General features: G+C 45.1%; 1 protein-coding gene across 2 annotated transcripts in view; it reads right to left on the bottom strand.

The window, feature by feature from the left end:
- CNOT6 (CCR4-NOT transcription complex subunit 6) overlaps window positions 1-22,859 on the bottom strand; it is a 1,957,714-nt gene that overhangs the window by 281,370 nt on the left and 1,653,485 nt on the right. For both annotated transcript variants that reach the window (XM_044068935.1, XM_044068934.1), the window contains exon 10: window positions 5,494-5,724. In XM_044068935.1, coding sequence (XP_043924870.1) covers window positions 5,494-5,724 — 231 coding nt within the window. The remainder of the gene's footprint in view (window positions 1-5,493; window positions 5,725-22,859) is intronic.

Raw genomic sequence — 22,859 nt, forward strand, 5'->3', positions numbered from 1 at the left:
GCAAGAGGTTGGGAATCAGGATTAATGGATGCTGCTGTGAATGCATCCAGGAAGGCAGGTTGTACAGGTGGGATAGGTGAGGGATTAGGTGATTCCATTTGAATTAGGTCATAAAATCTTTTCTGTGCTTCAGACATGTCTGAGCATTCCCGTGTTCTCTCATCAGATTAACAGTGTCCCTGATGGTAAGGTCTTCCACAGGGGAGCCTCTTCAGGTGATCCATATCCCAGTGGGGATGAGATACGGGAAGAGTAGAATAGTGAGTCCTCAGAGGAGTCAGACAGGTCTTCCTCTGCAGGCTGGCTAACAGTCCTTTCAGGTACAGAAGGCCTAGGACTCTGAAGAGGGAGAGCAGTAGGGGCAAACTCAGCGGAAGGCCTAAGGGCCAGGAAACCACTGTAGAGAGACTGGCTGAAGGCCTGCCAGTCAAGCAAGGCCTCTGGAGGTGGAGAAATATGCCGGGTCTTTTGCTTTTTCTTGGAAGGCCTAGCCATCGTCTGGCTGGCGGTAGGCCTGGGGGGAAATCATAGGAGTGTCAGAGGCCGGATTTGAAGTGCCCAAAGAAGGTACTGGTTCCCCCCGGCGTCTAATAGGCGCCAGTACATCCTCCCCAGACGTGTCGTCTGCTCTACATTGTGTGGCCTCCTGATAGGTACCCGTTTTATCTACGGTGGCGGACGCAGAGTCCTCATCCAAGCTAACGGCAGCTACAGGTTGAGGAGCGGCAGAGGGAGGCACAGGGGAAGACATATGCCGCATGGACTTGGACCTCTTCCTTGACGGTTCGGTTGGGGCGTCAGAGGTGGTTTAGATACAGAGAGCTATCTGTCTTAGGCGATGGTTCTCCAGGTACAAGTCGAGAGCCTGTAAGCAACGGCAAAGGGTCTTGGAGACGAACGATTTACAGGTGGAGCAGTTTTTGTAATCGCGCTCCCTACCCAAACAAGAGACACTGGTAGTGGGTGTCTGTGTGGGATTTGAATACCACAGTTGCACTTACTCTTCCAGATCATCAAAAACAAGGACTGAAGAAAAAGGCCCCAACGGGGTACTTATCTTTTTAATACAAAACAAATCCGACTTCCTTGAGTAGCAGGAACACCTGGCATACGGCTGAAAAGTTCTGAGGACTGGTGTGTGAAGACGTCACCTTTATGGCCCACATACCTGCCTCTACATCAGATGTCCAGTGCACCAAGAGGGCTTGAAAAAGCTTTGGAAACCTGGCCGGACAAGCTGATCGGAAGAAGGGTAAACCCACTTGTAGAATACTACAACAATGGAATAGGACGACATCAGCTATGCGAGTAACCTTACCATAAACAGTAGAGTAACATTATTGCAGTAACCTAAGCTATATGGGATATAACCTGCTATGCATACAAGAGCAAGTCAGTTTCCGGGCACCTTCCATATGCCCAAATTGTTAGTCAGCTTGAGCTGAGCAAAAGTCAGGCTTGGGTGCCAAGCCCTTCAGAGCTTTCAAGTCAACAGAGATGGGAGTCTGAAGGACAATGCAAAGAAAAGAAAAATAAATGTTCAAATTCTGGCATAAATACTTAGAAAAATAAGGTGGCTGGAGGGAGCTGCTAGTGCAGCAGTAATTTAAACATCTACTGTTAACAGTACACTTGCTTACAGAACTGTACTATATTCTTCACATTGATTGCTCCTGCAGTAGCCTAAACTATATGGGTGAATAATCACAGCTTAGACACCGTGCAAGGAAGGATGGAAGAGGGTCCAGGAGCCCCTGGAGAATGGTCCTAGCAAAGCCTGTCCTAGACCTGGAGAAAGTACAGTTGTTTATGTAAAGTTACCATAGCAGTAGAGGTTTGAATGATCACTGCTGCAGTAGACTTGCGTACATGGATTAAATCTTGGATAAGATAAAACAGCCAACCAGATTCCAAAGCTTCATGGGACCTTCCATGTGCCCCAGTCTGTCAGCTGGAGCCAACTAAAGACAGGTTTGGACACCAAGCCATTCAGAGCTTTCATGCATGCTAAGAAAGGGAGACTGAGCCCTGAAAGAACAAGGTTAGGAATAACAAAAAACGAAAGGACCCCCCCCCCCAGCATAATCAACACACAATAAAACAAGGGATATGGAGAGAGGAAGCAGCTACAGCAGCAATGAACATTCGAACAGCTAATGCTATGTTAACTTTACACATACAGCTGTACTGTGTTCATCATGCTGACCACTGCTGCAGTAGTCTCTAAAACTGTACTACGTTTATCATGCTGACCACTGCTGTAGTCTCTACAACTGTACTATGTTCATCATGCTGACCACTGCTGCAGTAGTCTCTACAACTGTACTACGTTCATCATGCTGACCACTGCTGTAGTCTCTACAACTGTACTATGTTCATCATGCTGACCACTGCTGCAGTAGTCTCTACAACTGTACTACGTTCATCATGCTGACCACTGCTGTAGTCTCAACTGTACTACGTTCATCATGCCGACCATTGCTGCAGTAGTCTCTACAACTGTACTATGTTCATCATGCTGACCATTGCTGCAGTAGTCTGTACAACTGTACTACGTTCATCATGCTGACCATTGCTGCAGTAGTCTCTACTATACAGGTAGATTACCCTAGCGAACTATGTTCGGAAGGTGGAAGGAGAAGAGTTCAGGAGACCCTAGAGAATTGACCTAGTAAAGTCTTATCTGGACCTAGAAAAGGAATCAAGCTTAAAGCACTTTGTAAAAGTATGCACAGAGGACCAAGTTGCAGCTTCTAGAATACTTCTATGGCTTTTTGGCAAGGGTTGGGTTCAAGTAGAGTGGACCTTGACCTTGCTTGGAATAGTTTTGTTTTGGCGAGTATAACAAAAGAAACCGCCTTAGACAACCATTTGGAAATTGTCTGCTTTGACACGCATCATCTCTACATAAGAAATGAACAACTGATCAAAATATCCTGAACCTAAGACATTTGATAAAATACCCCACTATGGTATAGTTGACAAACTCACCGAACTGGGCATAAACCCCTACCATAACTTGTTGGATTGCCAGCTGGCTCAGACAGGACCAAGGAAGTCAGGACTGGTGAAGGCACTTTCACTAACACACCAGTCACAAGCAGGGTACCTCACTGCTCCTATATGGCATCAATGTCCCGAAGATGAAGGCTAATGTCAAGTGCCTTTGGCTGACCAAATTTGCAGATGACTACAAACTGGGAGCTATCACAAATTACCCCCATGACACAAACATCTTACAAAAGGTTCTAACATACACAATTGATGGATGCCAAAGTCCTGGATTAAAACTCAATGCCAAGAAATGCATTATTGTGTCTTCTGGAAAAATTGACACCTAGGCTAATTACTCCATCAATAGGACACCCCCAAGAGTTGACCTGGTAGTTGAGTATCTGGAAACATATGTAGCAATCTCACCTTTGACCAACATGTGGCCACGGTAGCAAAAAATACAGCCGTATAAAATCTAACCGTAACAGTCTATGTTTTTCTTTACTGCTGAAGTATTCTTCATGGAGGCTAAGGATAGCCCAAAGACTAGCACTACACCAAAGCCTTTAGACTCTATAGGCATCGTACATCACAAATATGCTCCCCGCAGTGGGCAGAAAGGTGATGGATATTCATAGTTCATAGGTGAATACTAGGTTAGCCACCCTTAAGGGCCACTTTAAGCCTTGCCAATAACCTGAGGCAAGAATCAAACCCTGCTGAGGTTTTTAAAGAAGGTAATGAATTAAAAAACAAAATACACAAGTACAAAATAATTCCTATTCAGATTTTGGTAGCTTGCATCCCTATAAGTATAAAAAATAATGGAGTAAAACGGCAGTCAAGGAGGACAGGTAAGTTAATTGACAATGATGAATTATTTTAAAAAAGGAGCATCTTTGCATTCCAAGTTGACGGCCAGGGGTTACCCAACAAAGATGGTCAGGCAAAACCTTGAAGAGGTCAGCAATGCTCAGAAATGAAAGACAGTGTCACTGAAGTAGTGAAAAAAAACTTGCGACAATTATAGAATGGGGATGTTATTACAATACTCCCAAGATGAAAAGCAAATAAATCATAAGAGAGATTAATGGAAAATGCTAAGTAGCTTTCTGTTATGAAAGAAGTAGGTGGGGAGGCTCCTGTTTTTGGAGACAAAAGAGGGAGAAATCTAAAAAATATTTTCCAGGCCAAGTTGAGTGATAGGAACTAAGGTGAAAAAGGAATGTTTTAATTGTAAGTATTGTCATGGCATGAAACTGGATATTAATAATCTGGGTTAATAAGCAAAAATTTACAGGTGTAAAAACTTAGATGTAAAAACTTAATAAAAAGTATATAGTTTAACTGCTTGCTCTGCTTGTCCTGCGTGTTATATAGGGAGAACTACAAAATAATTGAATTGCAGGTTACATGAGCATTTGTATGCTATAGAGAAAGGAGAAATTATGTAGGGAGAACTACAAAAGAATTGAATTGCAGGTTATATGAGCATTTGTATGCTATAGAGAAAGGAGGTGTCAATAATGCATGGGGAAAGCATTATTTTTAACTAAATGTAGAGGTTCCCCTGAGTTTTTTGGTTCTTTATCAAGTTTTAGAAATTGCTAACAGATTAGATGCTGAAGAATTGGACTGGATGGAATATTTCTGGCAAATGAGGTTAGATGCTAGCAACCCTCCAGGGCTAAGAGAGAGGGAGAATTTTTAAGATATAGAAAAAATCTCAAGCATGTACACAGACAGTAACTGATTAACTATTTTAAATGGTTATGGGTTAATTTGAATGTGTATATAATGCTGTGCCTTCTTTCATTCAGTCTGATGAAGTCTTCCCAAAGACGAAAAGTGCTCACTGGATGCTTATTGGAAGTTTTTGAATAAATTTGCATCTGTTCATTTTTTTGGTATTTATCCAAAACTGTTCACAAAGTGATAAGTTAAGGCGCATGGAAGGTGCCCTCAAGTTCTGGAAGCTGGACGGCTGATATACCCTATGCAAAATATAACCAATATAGCTAATGCTACCGCAGCAGTGATCAAATGATGAATACATATTACTCTAAGCATCAAGACAGATGACATGAGATGCATGTGCCTGTACAGCCTGCCCCCCCCCCACCTTATGCCCTACTGTTGTCTGCTGGCAAGGGGCGGTTAGATTTCACTGAGATATGAGCAGGTGTTGCAAACAGACACATTCAGATGCTACCACCACCTTGTGTAGCACTTTCCTGGTAAGTGACCTTGTGTAGCACTTGCCTGGTAAGTGGGGTGTTTCTTTTAAACTGGATCTAGTAGTTGCTCTGTTTTTCAGCTCAGTGTTCCATCTACATCATGTGTCCTGTGACAGTACATTTAGATAAATCAAAAACAGCAAAATGTACAAATGCCCAAGCTGCACAGCACTGTAAAATGTTACTCTCTCACTGCACATAATATCCTTCCAGGTTAAGGCAACAGCATGACACAACTGGACAGAACTACAGCTGCACTTACCAGAATCAGGCAGAGAATTGAGATCTGCACACAACACCAGAGGAATAGAATTTACATCTGCAGGTGTGCCTGGTCGAACAATCTGCAAAGCCTTTTCAATAATGTTCTTTACTTCGGAAAGGAACATCATGGTCTGAACCAATTTTACGTCAGAGTACTCGGGGTCCCAATGCATGTGTGCGTTAGCAACCAGAACTACTGGCTTTTCCAAGGCACGGTATGGCTTTCCAGCTAACGATAAACAAAAATCACAGCTCATTTAAATGCAGTGTTTTAATGTTTTATGCAAAAATAACATTCCTCACACTTCCCTTTACACCAATTGAAACTTACAAGACAGAAAATAATTCTATAACATTGTATCACTTGTATCCAGTTTGCATCTATGCTTAAGCAGATTAAAATGAGTGTCCCTATCTTTGAAAAAGGTGTTCTTTCACTGTACTGGAATCCTGTTATAAGGCATAAAAAATAATGAAAAAAAGTAAGAAAACTAACAAACGTAGATGCATTCTTACCATATCAGTCAGTCAATGTACGAAAAGACCCTCCATGATGGGCCCCAAAGTTGGACATTTTCCGCAGCAATCACAATTCACTACTTTCTTTCAAACCCCCTTACGTGGGGGTATCTACAAACCTAGCACACGCCAGATGCATAAACACATGCAAAAAGTCACCCCTTCATGCGCATCAAAAAATAACACACGTTTAACACTTTTATTAAAGTGATACAAGTACACATCTGCACAACTTACAAGGAATTCCAACAGCTGCTGAAAGACCACCCCACAGGGGAGTGAGGGAGGGTAATCCCTTCATAAACTATGATGCCAATGTACATGTTTATATCTAACACTGACTACCTTTTCAAGTTAAGACCTGGGTTGTGTCAAATCCAAGCAGTTTCATCTTGGCATAAGCGCTCGCTTAAGGTCACTGCTCAGAGTCATCGGAAAGGACTTTTTAAATGTGAACAAGCTCACAGAGTCACACTCACAAAATGATGCTTACTGTAGGGCGTGCACTGATGACAATGTGACAGAAGCATTTGTGTCTACAACCCAGACATTCTTCCAGCAAGCCCTGGAGGCAGCCACGCCTAGTGAAGGGGGCTCTGACCACATTTGCCTATTGGAAATGATGCAGCTCACAGTTCACTAGGAAAACATACTTGGCAGTCAAAAACCTTTCCCTTCCAGGGCAAATGATATGGAATTACATTTGCGAGCAACAATGTCACAACAGAAGCATCACTGCAGTACGATTCCTTATCGTTGGGAATTAGCCAAAGGCACTGCAGTACGATTCCTTATCGCTGGGAATTATCCAAAGGCACTGCAGTACGATTCCTTATCGTTGGGAATTAGCCAAAGGCACTGCAGTACGATTCCTTATCGTTCTGAATTAGCCAAAGGCACTGCAGTACAATTCCTCATCGTTGGGAATTAGCCAAAGGCACTGCAGTACGATTCCTTATCGTTGGGAATTAGCCAAAGGCACTGCAGTACGATTCCTTATTGCTGGGAATTAGCCAAAGGCACTGCAGTACGATTCCTTATCGCTGGGAATTATCCAAAGGCACTGCAGTACGATTGCTTATCGTTGGGAATTAGCCAAAGGCACTGCAGTACGATTCCTTATCGTTGGGAATTAGCCAAAGGCACTGCAGTACGATTCCTTATCGTTGGGAATTAGCCAAAGGCACTGCAGTACGATTCCTTATCGTTGGGAATTAGCCAAAGGCACTGCAGTACGATTCCTTATCGCTGGGAATTATCCAAAGGCACTGCAGTACGATTCCTTATTGTTGGGAATTAGCCAAAGGCAGGTATCTGGCCTTTCAACTTAACTTCCAGATCTATTAAAGATATTCCTAAGGAGATGAACTCCTACACTCCAGCCATCGCTCTCAATGTACAGTTTAAAAAGGAGAAGCTAATATTCAGCTTTTAGGTTTTATTTTGGGGGGGGGGGGTGTCGGTGGACAAATGTAATTACACAGTGCTCCATGGTCCTCTGTCTGACATCCACAAGTCAATTTGCTATATCTGTACACCAAAGACCCACTTCTTCAGAACTGCTGGTTATTTGGGGGGGATGCTTTCAGCCATTAACACAGACCGTCACTCACTGCTCCACAGATTTGGGGGGGGATTCTGATCTCAGAAAATAAGTGCCAGAATGGACCTAGGCTCTCCAACCTCAAGGTGCTTTTTAGGGAAACAGAGTAAATGAGTTACTTACACAACTGCATTACATGACTGCTGCAGTGTAACTCCTTATACTTGCGCAACTGCATTACATGACTGCTGCAGTGTAACTCCTTATACTTACGCAACTGCATTACATGACTGCTGCAGTGTAACTCCTTATACTTACGCAACTGCATTACATGACTGCTGCAGTGTAACTCCTTATACTTACACAACTGCATTACATGACTGCTGCAGTGTAACTCCTTATACTTACACAACTGCATTACATGACTGCTGCAGTGTAACTCCTTATACTTACACAACTGCATCACATGACTGCTGCAGTGTAACTCCTTATACTTACACAACTGCATCACATGACTGCTGCAGTGTAACTCCTTATACTTACACAACTGCATCACATGACTGCTGCAGTGTAACTCCTTATACTTACACAACTGCATCACATGACTGCTGCAGTGTAACTCATACTTACACAACTGCATCACATGACTGCTGCAGTGTAACTCCTTATACTTACACAACTGCATCACATGACTGCTGCAGTGTAACTCCTTATACTTACACAACTGCATCACATGACTGCTGCAGTGTAACTCCTTATACTTACACAACTGCATCACATGACTGCTGCAGTGTAACTCCTTATCCAGTGGCTCTCAGATGGCACATCCTGCTCACAGTGCTTTGGAAAAGCGTGCACAAATGTCTGAAGAGCTGGGTCATTAAGGAAAAGCGTGCACAAATGTCCAAAGAGCTGGCTCTAACACCTTACAGATGTTTTTGAAGGCAGCTGCTACAGTTAATCTCACTGTAGCAGAGCGGTCTGACAGAATCCACCAGAGTCTTCTTACTGTAGTCATAACAGAAGGCAATACAGTCCCTGTGGAAAATGGCACAACCATCTTTCCAGGAACGTATGACACAAAATGCTGATCATATATAATCATATGTTGGCAGTATGACTGGTATAGGGAGAGAGCTAGCTGATATGATGGAGAGAAGGAAGGTTGATATATTGTGCGTGCAAGAGACCAGATGGAAGGGAAGTAAGGCCAGGTGTATAGGAGGTGCGTTCAAATTGTTCTACCATGGTGTGGATGGCAGGAGAAATGGGGTAGGGGTTATCCTAAAGGAACAGTATGCCAAGAGTGTTTTGGAGGTGAAGAGAGCGTCTGATAGACTGATGTTTATGAAGCTTGAAATTGATGGTGTAATGATGAATGTTGTTAGTGCATATGCTCCACAAGTTGAGTGTGCGATGGATGAGAAAGAAATATTTTGGAGTGAGCTGGATGAAGTGGTGGTGAGTGTAACCAAGGGTAAGAGACTAGTGATTGGAGCGGACCTCAATGGGGATGTTGGTGAAGTGAACAGAGGGGATGAGGAAGTGATGGGTAGGTATGGTGTTAAGGAGAGGAATGCAGAAGGTCAGATTGTGGATTTTGCTAAAATGATGGGTATGGCTGTGGTGAATACGTATTTTAAGAAGAGGGAGGAGCATAGGGTGACTTACAACAGTGGAGGAAGATGCACACAGGTGGATTATATCCTATGTAGGAGGGCCAGTCTGAAGGAGATTAGAGACTATAAAGTGGTGACAGGGGAAAGTGTAGTTAAGCAGCATAGAATGGAGGTCTGTACTATGAAGTTGGTGATCAAGAAGAGGAGGAAGAGTGTGAAAGCAGTGCCAAGTATTAAATGGTGGAAGATAAAAAAGGGCGATTGTGAGGTGGAGTTCAGGGAAGAGTTAAGACAGGCACTGGGAGGCAGTGAAGAGTTGACGAATAGCTGGGTAACTACAGCAGAGCTAGTAAGGGAGACTGCTAGAAAGGTGCTTGGTGTGACATCTGGACAGAGGAAGGAGGACAAGGAGACCTGGTGGTGGAATGAGGAAGTACAGGAGAGTATACAGAGAAAGCAGTTGACGAATAAGAAGTGGGATTGTCAAAGAGATGAAGAAAGTAGATATGAGTATAAGGAGATGAGACGCATGGCAAAGAGAGAGGTGGCGAAAGCTAAGGATAAGGCATATGGAGAGTTTTATGAGAGATTGGACACTAAAGAGGGAGAAAAGGACCTGTACCGACTGGCTAGACAGAAGGACAGAGCTGGGAAAGATGTGCAGCAAGTAAGGGTGATAAAGGATAGTGAGGGAAACGTACTCAATTGAGGAGTGTGTGTTGAATAGATGGAATGAGCACTTTGAAGGACTAATGAATGAAGACAATGAGAGAGACAGAAAGTTGGATGATGTGGGGATAGTGAATCATGAAGTGAAACAGATTAGCAAGGAGGAAGTAAGGACAGCTATGAAGAGGGATGAAGAATGGAAAGGCTGTTGGCCCAGATGACATACCAGTGGAAGCATGGAGGTGCTTAGGTGAAATGGCAGTGGAATTTTTAACCAGATTGTTTAATGAAATTTTGGAAAGTCAGAGGATGCCTGAGGAGTGGAGAAAAAGTGTTTTGGTACCTATCTGTAAGAATAAGGGTGATGTGCAGAGCTGCAGTAACTACAGAGGGATAAAATTGATCACTCACAGCTTGAAGTTATGGGAAAGAGTAGTGGAAGCTAGGTTAAGAAGGGAGGTGATGACTAGTGATCAGCAGTATGGTTTCATGCCAGGAAAGAGCACCACAGAGGCAATATCTGCTCTGAGAGTGTTGTTGGAGAAATACAGAGAAGGTCAGAAGGAGTTGCATTGTATCTTTGTGGATTTAGAGAAAGCATATGACAGAGTGCCTAGAGAGGAGTTGTGGTATTGTATGATGAAGTCAAGAGTGGCAGAGAAGTATGTAAGAGTGGTACAGGATATATACAAGGGTAGTGTGACATTGGTGAGGACTGCGGTGGGAGTGACAGATACGTTTAAGGTGGAGGTGGGATTACATCAAGGATCAGCTCCGAGCCCTTTCTTATTTGCAGTGGTGATGGACATGTTGACAGATGAGATCAGACAGGAGGCCCCGTGGACTATGATGTTTGTAGATGACACTGTGATATGTAGTGAGAGTAGGGACCAGGTTGAGGAGATACTGGAGAAGTGGAAATACGCTTTAGAGAGGAATGCAGGTCAGCAGGGCTAAAACAGAATATGTGTGTGTAAATGTGAGGGAGGGTAGAGGAATGGTGAGGATGCAGGGAGTAGAGTTGGCAAAGGTGGATGAGTTTAAGTACTTGGGATCAACAGTTCATAGTAATGGTGAGTGTGGAAGAGAGGGGAAGAAGAGAGTACAGGCAGAGAGGTGAAGAAGAGAGTACAGGCAGGTTGGAATGGGTGGAAAGGGGAGGATGGCATAATGGTTAAGGTGTTTACCTTGTAGACACAAGGTGCAGGGTTTGATTCTCACATGTGGTAATTGGCTAGGCTTAAAATGGCTCACAAGGGCAATTAGCCTGGCATGAACCTATGAACCTATGAGAAGAGTGTCAGGAGTGATTTGTGACAGATGGATACCAGTAAGAGTGAAAGGAAATGTTTATAAGAGGGTAGTGAGGCCAGCTATGTTATATGGGTTGCAGACAGTGGGCATTGACGAAAAGGCAGGAGTCAGAGCTGGATGTGGCAGAGTTAAAGATGTTAAGATTTGCACTGGGTGTGACTAGGATGGACAGGATTAGGAATCAGTATATTAGAGGGTCAGCTCAGGTTGGACAATTTGGAAGCAAAGCAAGAGAGGCGAGATTGCATTGGTTTGGACATGTGCTGAGGAGGGATGCTAGGTATATTGGGAAAAGGATGCTAAGGATGGAGCTGCCAGGTAAGAGGAAAAGAGGAAGGCCTAAGATAAGGTTTATGGATGTGGTGAGAGAGGACATGCAGGCGGTTGATGTGAAAGAGCATGATGCAGAGGACAGGAAGAAATGGAAACAGACTATCTGCTGTAGCGACCCCTAATGGGAACAGCCGAAAGAAGAAGATGATGTCTGATGGCCTTTGTCCTAGAAAGGCAATACTTTAGCTATCTATGGACACCCAACAGATGCAATATTTTTTTCCCTTTATTTTGTAACATTGCAAAAAAGGCTGAAAAGTGAATAGCAGAGTGTTACCTTTCATGCATGAAGTAGTTTTAGCTAATACCAAGCCTTGGACCTAGCCTACACCTTCTGTGCCAAGAGTAAGCCTTGGACCTAGCCTACACCTTCTGTGCCAAGAGTAAGCCTTGGACCTAGCCTACACCTTCTGTGCCAAGAGTAAGCCTTGGACCTAGCCTACACCTTCTGTGCCAAGAGTAAGCCTTGGACCTAGCCTACACCTTCTGTGCCAAGAGTAAGCCTTGGACCTAGCCTACACCTTCTGTGCCAAGAGTAAGCCTTGGACCTAGCCTACACCTTCTGTGCCAAGAGTAAGCCTTGGACCTAGCCTACACCTTCTGTGCCAAGAGTAAGCCTTGGACCTAGCCTACACCTTCTGTGCCAAGAGTAAGTCTTGGACCTAGCCTACACCTTCTGTGCCAAGAGTAAGCCTTGGACCTAGCCTACACCTTCTGTGCCAAGAGTAAGCCTTGGACCTAGCCTACACCTTCTGTGCCAAGAGTAAGCCTTGGACCTAGCCTGCACCTTCTGTGCCAAGAGTAAGCCTTGGACCTAGCCTACACCTTCTGTGCCAGGAGTAAGCCTTGGACCTAGCCTACACCTTCTGTGCCAAGAGTAAGCCTTGGACCTAGCCTACACCTTCTGTGCCAAGAGTAAGCCTTGGACCTAGCCTACACCTTCTGTGCCAAGAGTAAGCCTTGGACCTAGCCTACACCTTCTGTGCCAAGAGTAAGCCTTGGACCTAGCCTAGCCTACACCTTCGGTGCCAAGAGTAAGCCTTGGACCTAGCCTACACCTTCGGTGCCAAGAGTAAGTCTTGGACCTAGCCTACACCTTTGGTGCCAAGAGTAAGCCCTTGGACCTAGCCTACACTTTCTGTGCCAAGAGTAAGCCTTGGACCTAGCCCACACCTTCTGTGCCAAGAGTACGCCTTGGACCTAGCCTACACCTTCTGTGCCAAGAGTAAGATTTGGACCTAGCCTACACCTTCTGTGCCAAGAGTAAGCCTTGGACCTAGCCTACCTTTGTGCCAAGAGTAAGCCTTGGACCTAGCCTACACCTTCTGTGCCAAGAGTAAGCCTTGGACCTAGCCTACCTTTGTGCCAAGAGTAAGCCTTGGACCTAGCCTACCTCTGTGCCAATAGTAAGCCTTGGACCTAGCCTAACTTTGTGCCAAGAATAAGCCTTGGACATAGCCTAACTTTGTGGCAAGAGTAAGCCTTGGACCTAGCCTAACTTGGTGGCAAGAGTAAGCCTTGGACTTGGCCTAACTTTGTGGAAGATTTCCTGCACATTCTGGCTTGCAACTCAACCTTTTAGTTGAAGTGTTTCTGCAAAAAGACTGCTACAGAGCCAAACTAGAGCAGATGCTTTTAAGTACAGGAAAGATTCGGAAACGACCAGGTTTAAAAAGGTGGCAAAGCAGTAAGGTAGGGTGAGAGGAGGCAGGTCCCTCCCCCCACAGGAATCTAGCAGGAAACACTGATTAGACTTCAACTCCACCTCTCCAACAATCTCAATTCTTGGGGTGGGGTGGGATCGAGGTCACATCTTTTCTAAGGAAACTGATTTAGACTAACCTTAAAAAGACAGATGAGGGAGATCATTTCAAATGGGATCCTTTATAGACAAGCCTTTTAGTCTCTTAGGAGCAGACCCACACAGAAATGGTAGTGTTGGAGCAGTCAACTGCCCCAAGTAGAATAAAGATATAGGGCATCTACTCCAGGACATTTTTTTACATCTAAAGATAGCTCTTGAAGCCATGTTTTAGACCCGGAGATCATCCTGACTGTGATCAAATCTGGATGCTGAACTCTCTCTCTCTAACCTCTGCCGTTTCCAGGGGCCATCTTAGTCCCTCTACACCTGAAGGTCACCTATCTAGATATTCTCATCCACAAGGAACACAAAACAGTATTTAAGGCTCAACATGGGAATGAGACTTCCAACTGACCCACCTTCCAATTGGGCTGTTCACAATACCACAGGAGTGTACCATGTGCCTAGCCCCAGGAGTCTGCTTGTTTGTGGATGTGTGTGTGTGTGTGTGTGGGGGGGGGTATTTACAAATACCTAGACAGCTGCCTTATCTAGTCCACATGAGGCTGAAGACATCTGAACTTGCACTGCATTGGCTAATCTACCTGGGCTTCTTCCTATGCCTTACAAATTGAGCCTGCTGTAAGAAAAGCCATTTCCTTGTACGGACAGGGGACATATTCACTTTCCTAAGGAAAGGGTCCTCCAGTTGAAAGCTGTCTTTGCACGCCTGACACAGAAATCAAGGTTGTTTGCCAGAGGGATTTAGGACACTAGGAAGGTATCAAAAGCCCATAAGGGCAAGATGGACAAGACAGGAATTGCAGTGGCACCTCTCTGCCTCAGGGAACCCATGGTTCTCATACGGAGTGCAACCATCAGAGGAATGTTATCTCTGCAGCTGTAGAAGTAGACCTTTGTCACTCAGAATGAAGGTGTACGGGTGTATCCACAGCTAAAGTCTCTTAAGGACAGCATCCTGGGACCTCTCCATTTACGGTACTGTTTTCAAAAGACTGGACTAGCACTTTACAAGACTCCAGAAATTTTCTTATTACTTGGAAAACAGAAGAATTGCTCCAAAACAATGCAAAAACCCAAGGTTCACAATAAATTATCAGAGCTTCTGGTAAGTGGTCTTCATGGCTCCATTAAGCCACACCCGTCAGCCATGGCTGCATGTTTGCCTTTGACCCTCCAAAGTCCTCCCATTCTGTAGCTGGACCTTGAAAGGTGTATGCAAAAAAGACCTTCCAGAAGACCAGTGCCTCTCCCTTGGGAATCTAAACGTCGTCAGTGAAACTAACCCTGACCCCTTTAGAACCAGGGTCTTAGTGGTGGTAAAGCAGATAGAACATTTGTTTGTATGGCACTAGATAAAGGAATAGGTACGTGAATAATTTTTATCGATTTCACAGGGGTGCCCTTTTCCTCCTGCTTTTTCAGGAACCTCCGGAAAAGTAAGTCCAAACAACAAATCCTGATCTAAAGCTACACATGCACTTTCTCCAGTACTGTCTCTAGTCTACTCCAAGCACATACAGCTCCACAGCAGACATCCATAGTACCGTATCTATACCTGCATTTAACTGTGTTTGTCCATTCTGAAAGGACTCCGGGGGTTCATCTGCACAAACTTTCCTATAAAAAATATCATGTCTTATCTGCTTAGTCGTCTTGGTATCTGATAATACCATCTTGTCAGTCTATAGCTTCAAATGCTACAGCAGCAAGTGTGAACAATGTTCCAAAGCCCAAAGAGCACACTCTGCTCCCCTTCTCCGTATACAGCATTTTAATCCTGGTGCAGGTATAATTCACTTTGCAGCTTCCAATCAGACAAATGCTATCAAGTTTCTATGCAGGTACTTACAGATTTCACAGGTTTCAAAAGGCCTATCACACTTTTTTTTTTTTTGCAGCAAGTGGCTGGGAATCATGTGTAAGAATACCAATTCAAAGGTATTCTTAAATGCAAGAAAAAATGGTGGGAAATGGCGGCTTTGGTTCATCCATGCCAGAACTCTGGGCAAAACTGCAATCCAAATTGTAGCTTGCTACAGATCCCCCACCATGGCCCAGGATTCACACTCCTCTTTTCTTAATATACTGGAAAATATTAGGGTTCAACCAAACACCCTAATAATGGGCGATTTCAACTACCCCACCATTAACTAGGAAAACTACTCATGTACCAACTCCTTCGCTCAACGCTTTCTGGAATTCATAAATTTCAATGCCCTGGATCAACTTATCCACAGCCCCACCAAGGGCAACAATATCTTAGACCTAGTCATTACCAACATGAGTGACCGGTGTTCCACACCTGAAGTCAACTCCTTGTTGGTCAGATCCAACCATAAGCTAATCACAGTAGATATCCACTCCCCAGTAAGGAAATCACGGTAAAAAAATTTCTCCAAAGCCAACTTTATGCTTCTTAAGACAGAAGTGGCGAACTTCATGACACCCATGCAGATGGCCAATACAGTTACGACTGCTGAATCGTACACAGATGCACTCTATAAGCACTTACACGAGTGCATGGATCGTGATACCCCAAACAGAACCAAGACAATATCCTCCAAAAACAGGAAGCCAATCTGGTGGTCCCCTGTCATAAACAAACTCTACAACAGAAGGAAGAAACTGTTGCAACAGAGTAAAATCCCATGAGTGGAAAAGTTCCCTGGTCAGCCTCAGTAAGAAGCTGATATCCCTTATAAGATCCTCCAAAGCTAACTACGAAAACAAAATCGCCACTGATTCTAGGGACAACCACAAAGCATTCTATATCTATGTCAAGAATCTCATTGGCAACACCCAGATCTGCTCTGAGTTGCAGCACAACGGCATGAAAATTACAGAACCAACTGATATTGCCAACGTCCTGGCAGATAGGTTCACTGCTAACTTTACCCCCCTCTCACCCACTAAAGGGCCCATATCTATACAAGAAGAATGCAGAGTCCCTGTAATCACAACTATGCAGACAAAAGTTGCACTCAAAGCCAAAAGTGGAGCATCCATGGGACGGGGCAACATCCCAGATTGTGTTTTACACGAACTTCAGAACGAACTGGCTCCCCATTTAAGTACCATGTTCAATCATAGCCTCACATCAGGCTTTGTGCCTACTGAATGGTGGACAGCAACAGTTATTCCACTCCACAAAGGGGAAGCCACCACTGATCCTGGGAACTATCGCCCTATTAGCCCGACGAGCCTTGTCTTAAGGCCATGGAACGTATCATCATGGAACTCAAAACAAAGACATTGGTAACCTCTAAACTCTGGACCCCACCCAGTTCGGGTTTGTGAAAGGCAGATCATGCCTCCTGAACCGGATATTTCAACACCATCCCCCATTCTGGAATTATAGCTGAACTCACTAAACTAGGTATAAATCCCTACGTCACAAGATAGGTTGCCAATTGGCTCACTGGCAGAACCCACACTGTAAAATTTGCAGACTCCAAATCTGACTTCAAACCAGTGACAAGTGGAGTACCACAAGTTTCAGTCTTGGAACCTCTCCTGTTTGGCATCTACTTCTATGAAGTACAGGCTAACACAGAAGGCCTTTGGCTAATGAAGTTCACAGATAACTGTAAACTTGGAGCCATAGTTGAATCCCCAAATGATGTGGATATCCTACAGAAGGGCCTCACCGAAACAAATGCCTGGTGTCAGACCCATGGCCTCAAGCTCAATGCCAAAAAGTGTTTGTCATCCCTTTTGGTAAAATCTCTGTACCCATGAACTACCACATAGGTGGCAGTCTAAACACCGAATGTGTGATATGAGACCTGGGGACCCAGGTGGACAGTAGTCTCCTTTGATAATCACATTGCCACAGTAGTCAGGAAATCCTACATGGCACACCATCACAAAAGGGTTCTCATCTTGGAAAACAGAGGTCATTGTTCCCCTCTACTCGACACTCATTTGACCCATTACAGAGTACAATGCCCCTTTTGGAATGTACCTCACAAGACATCTGCAGTAGCTGGAAAAGCCACAGAAGTACCTCACAAAGAGGATTACTGGCTTCAAACAGATGCCCTACACTGACTATCTCAAAAAACTCCAGCTTTACTCCGTAGCATATCGCCTACTCCGAGGTGATCTCTGCCTAACATATAAAGCTATGTCAAACCCAAAGCTGTTGGACATGCTACACCTAAAGAAATCCCAATCTCTCAAAGCTACACACTCTAGGGACCTAAATCTTGTCATCACAATAAACAGGACATGCTGGAGGGATAGATTCCTGTCCCAGAAACTTCCCATACTCTGGAACAGGCTACCCATCTATGTCAAGCAAGGTTCCTCATTAGCAGTCTTCAAGAAAAATCTTGATGAGTGGATGGGAAATAGGAAATACACCCCAGGTTTCACTTCTGTGGCTCTGCTCGACAGGGGCACAGGAAAATAACTTTCTTGGGTGGCGTAAGCCAGGGAACCTTGTTGGCTAGGCTTACTTAGGCCCTTGGGCCGACAGCCTCGTAACTACCTATGAAATCCAAACAATATTCTTTTTTTGGATTCCCATACCAGACTGCAGCCCCTATATAAAATACTTGCATTAGGGTGTCGCTGCAAAGAGGACAATCTCTGGGAGGTGTGAGGACCAAAATAATCCGCTTCTTCAGAACTGGTTATCACATCCTAAATGCTAAGAAAGCTGGCAAGAGACCAAATCCTCTACTTCAACTTAAGATGGTGAGGAACCGTTCATTTTCATAGATGAAGGGGTGTTCTCAAAACAAAGGGTTACAGCATTATGGGGATGTATTCCTTTGGTTCACTGTGACATACTCCTCTACAAACCTTTTGCAATCAAGTCCAATGAGGCATCTGGCTTACTTTTCTGATCACATTGAGCTTGTCAAAACAGGCCATGCACTGTCCGATTATGTAGGAACTTCTAAAGTTTTACATTTTTAAGGTGATAAAACCAAATATCTGAAGGTGTGAATGTCCAATGCAGCACTTGGGAACTAACATCTAGCTAAAATGTCCTTGCCACCTTCTCCAAGGCTTAAGCTCAACTAGCAACAAAAGAAATTATCCCACTGTCTGCCTTCAAAGGCAGCAGGACAGCAGCAACTCTCCAGACAAAGTGGTCCCCTGGGGCCACATAAGAAGCAGAACCTTAACAGCGTCAGTCTTTGCAAAACCCCAGGGAACTAGCCAAATTGCTAGGGGCTCTCACTCTCTCTGCCTGGAGTACCTTTTAGTTATGTACTTACCATAACTTCGGATGTATGGGATCCATCTCGCCTACATTCACAACAGATGGGTTCGGAGCCGATCCATCGGCTCCGACTCGGCAACTAATACACTAGCACGAAGTCTCTCATTGGCTGGGCTACTCCCTATCCCAGGATGCACTACACCTGCTTCCCCAGATCTTGTTTGTTCGCTTTCATACATCCATGCAAACACAGAAAAACTAGTAGTCACTATAACCAACTAAAGTTCTTCAAGAAAGATCGCCAAGAAAAAGGGACTACAGCTCCTCTAAATCCGAATGGAAGGGGAAGGAGGGTGGTACTTATGAATGTAGCGGAGATGGATCCCATACATCCGAAGTTATGGTAAGTACATAACTAAAAGATGTAATGGGATCCTATCTCGCCTACATTCACAACAGATGGGACAGCGCCCCTAGCACCTACATCCCGGTGGCTCATTGGAAAACACTCCTGAGAACTGTGGAACCAAAGGAAGCTCTGCCTCGAGAAACCACATCCAATTTGTAATGAGAAATGAAAGTGTGCGGAGAAGTCCAGGTTGCCGCAGCACAAATATCATCTATTGATAACTTGGAGTGAAAAGCTACGGAAGTAGCCATTGCCCTGGTAGAATGAGCCTTGACTGGAAAGGGAAGGTCTTTGTTAGCCTGTGAATAAATAAAAATGATACAATCTTTAATCCATTTAGATATGGAGGTTTTTGTTACTGGTTGACCCAATTTGTTCACTGCAAAGGAAACAAACAATTGATTTGATTTCCGCATTTGAGCGGTTCTATTCAAATAAAAACGCAGTTGTCTATGTACGTCCAATTGATGCAAAGTATATTCTGCGTTATTAGAGAATTCGGGAAAAAAGACAAGGAGTTCTATAGTTTGTTGAATACAGAAAGAGGAGGCCACTTTTGGTATAAATGCAGGGTTTAATTTCAATGAAACTCTATGCTTGTGAAAAATCAAATAGGGAGGATCAGAACAAAGAGCTTGAAGTTCTGAAACTCGCCTAGCAGACGTTATGGCTACTAAAAAGGCCGTTTTCCAAGACAGAAATTTTAAATCACAAGTAGCAGCTGGTTCGAAAGGACGGGCAGTTAGGGCAGCAAGAACCATATTCAAATCCCAAGGGGGGACAGGATGAGATAAAGGAGGCCTAAGGAGCCAAGCCCCTTTAAGGAAAGCCTTACAAAGTTTGTGAGACATCAATGAAGGTTCAAATGAAGCATGAAAATTAGAGATCGCTAGCTGAACCTTAATGGTAGAAACTGAAGAGTCCGACTGAAAAAGGGAGGCCAGAAAATTCAGAACCTCCGATACTGGTGCAGTGAGAGGATCTATACCCGGTTCTTGAGCCCAGAAGGCAAACCTTTTCCATTTACTGGAATAAAGTTTGATGGTGGAAGGTTTATGAGAAGAAGACAGTATGTGGACCACGTCCGCGAAAGAGCATTGTCTCGGACTAAGGATGGAAGTGGAGTAACCATGCTGCCAACTTCAGGGACCTGAGAGACGGATGAAGCCGTCCTAACTGATGAGTCAACAGGTCTGGCACGGATCCAGAAACCATGGACCTTCTATCGCATGCCTCTGTAGGAAAGGAAACCAAACTTGACGAGGCCAGTGCGGGCAATCAAAATCATCTCGCCTCCATGTAAATGGCCTTCTGTATCACCCTCGGTAGGAGGGGGAACGGAGGGAAGGCGAGAGAAGACCGGGGCCAAATGTGAGTCAGAGCATCCCTGGGAATCTGTCCCTGAGAAGGAACAGTGTGAAGAACTCTCTGCATTTCGCATTGTGAGGGCTGGCAAACAGGTCGCAGCAAGGAAGACCCCATCTGTCGAAGATTTTCGCAGCTATACCCTGGTTGAGGGACCACTGTGGGGTAAAAGAATGGTCCTGCTTAATCTGTCCGCAATCACATTGGACTTCCCCGGTATGTGCGTTGCCATTAGAAAGCAGTTGGTAGCTACCGCCCAGTGCCAAAGTCTCATGGCTTCTCTGCATAGTGGGTAAGACCTGGTTCCACCTTGCTTGTTTATGTACCACACCACCGACATGTTGTCGGATAGGATAGTAATCGGGCCCTGTGGGAGAGCGTGATGGAGAGCTTGGAGTACCAATAGTACCGGCCTCATCTCCAGGACATTGATATGCAAATGCGTTTCCTGGATCTGCCATGTGCCTTGGACCGACCTGTCCAGGTAATAACCCCCCCACCCTACCTGGGAGGCGTCCGTAGTCACAGTGGCAACGGGACGTTGAGGTATAAAGGGTCGCACCTGGTCGAGATTTGATTGGAGAAGCCACCAATGCAGATCTCGACGGCAACTTTCCGTGATTATGATTAAGTGGTTCAAGGGAAGTTCCTGATAAGACCATTGAACCGACAGTAGCCATTGTAAAATTCGCATGTGAAGTCTGGCCAAGGGAACTAAAAGTATGGTTGACGCCATCGAGCCCAACAGTTGTAGGATCCGATGGGCCGGGCTCTTAGTAGGGGAAGACAGGATTTGACTTGATCTTGTAGGACCTGAATTCTTGCTGCCGGTAAAAGGCGCATTCTTTTGTGTCTAAGTCTGCGCCTATGAAAGTAATACGCTGAGATGGCTGTAGTACAGATTTTTGCAAATTGAACGTGATCCCTAAGAAACGCCCAAGGTGAACGTGGCTCTGAGCGCTTGGAGTAGTAGATGCTCGGAGGTGGCAGTAAGGAGCCAGTCGTCTAGATAAGGAAACACCTGGAATCCCAGACTTCTCAGGTGAGCAGTTACCACTGCCAGACACTTGGTGAACAACCTGGGGGCTGTGGTGAGACCAAAGGGCAGTGCTCGAATTGAAAATGACTGACTCCGAGGCGGAAGCGTAAATGTCTCCTGGACTCTTGAGCTATGGGAATGTGATAGTAAGCATCCTGGAGATCTATGGAGCACATCCATGCATCTTTTTCCAGCAAAGGAAGAATAGATTGAAGAGTGACCATTCAGAATTTGGACTTCTTTAAACGATTCAATGAACTGAGGTCCAAAATGGGCCTGAAGTCCCCTGTCTTTTGGTACCAAAAATAATCTTGAGTAAGTTCCTGATCCGATCTGGTCGATGGGGACAGGCTGGATGGCTCTTTTTTCTAGCAGCTTTGAAACCTCTAATGCTGCCTGATCCCGCTGACTGGGTGGTACGTCTGGGATTTCCCTTAAAGAAAGGGGGGGTTTGTTGAAGGGGATGATATAACCTCCGGTAATAATGCGAAGCACCCACTGATCGCTTGTTATGGATTCCCAAGCTTGTGGGTGCGCCGCAAAACGACCCCCGACTGGCTCTGGAGTTGCACAGTCGGGCAACAACTCAGGGACGCTGGTTGTATGAAGAACCACGAAAAGAATCGCGGTCTCCAGAGTTACGGGGGCCTCTGCCACCTCTGGGGCGGCGTCTTCCAAAATCCCCCCCCCCCTGCCTCTGGAGGGGGAATCACTGGGTGGAGTAGGGAAAGACTTCTGAGATTTTCTAAACCACATTTTCCCTCCTCTCCGAGCCTTGGGGTAAGGCCTAGAAGGAGCGGAAAATCGGGCCCCAACGGCAGTCAAAGTCTTGCCCTCCTGCTCGCACCGAGTTAGTGTGTCCTTCACCTTGGGTCCAAACAAAGATGACCCATCAAAGGGGCTGGTGTCGAAGGAAGACTTGAAGGCCTCCGACAACACAAGCGTAACCAGGCTTGTCTCCTGAGGGCAACGCCTGTTCCCGCTGCTCTACTCGCCCCTTCGGCCGCATATGAAATGAGCCTCATGGACGAGTTAACAATAGAAAAGAGGGTAGTCATCTGTGCGCCAACAGTCGGGGCCAGCGCCTCAGGTAGGTTACCAACAAGAGAGTCATTTAGCTCTTTGAGAAGATCCCTTTGGAGCCTCGTAAAATGACATAAGTAGTTCAGCGACCGTAAGGCAAAGGCCGCTGAAGACAGGGTACGCTTCCCGTACCTATCCATGCTCCTAGAATCCTTATTAGGAGGATGAACAGATGTCGAAGCCTCTGCCACGTCCTGCTGTGTGGCAGAAGCCACCACCAAAGCATCTACAGGCACACCCTTTGTGAGAAACTCCTTCTGGGGGCTGACAAAATTTATTGGGCCTCATGAGGCACCGGTTCCACAGAATCAGGGTGTTCCACCCTTCGAGAAACCAAATCAAGGAGTTCATCAAGGGCGGAGACACCCAGGAGGCGGAAGGCTGGGCCCCAAAGGCCTTGAGGAAGACTGACTCCTCAGCTGAAGGGGTTTTGGCTTGCCAGTCACCTCTCTGTCTCAGAATCTCCA

This window comes from Protopterus annectens, chromosome 4.part0 (genome assembly GCF_019279795.1).
Source record: "Protopterus annectens isolate FY-2018-M chromosome 4.part0, PAN1.0, whole genome shotgun sequence".
NCBI classification, from domain to species: Eukaryota; Metazoa; Chordata; order Ceratodontiformes; family Protopteridae; genus Protopterus; species Protopterus annectens.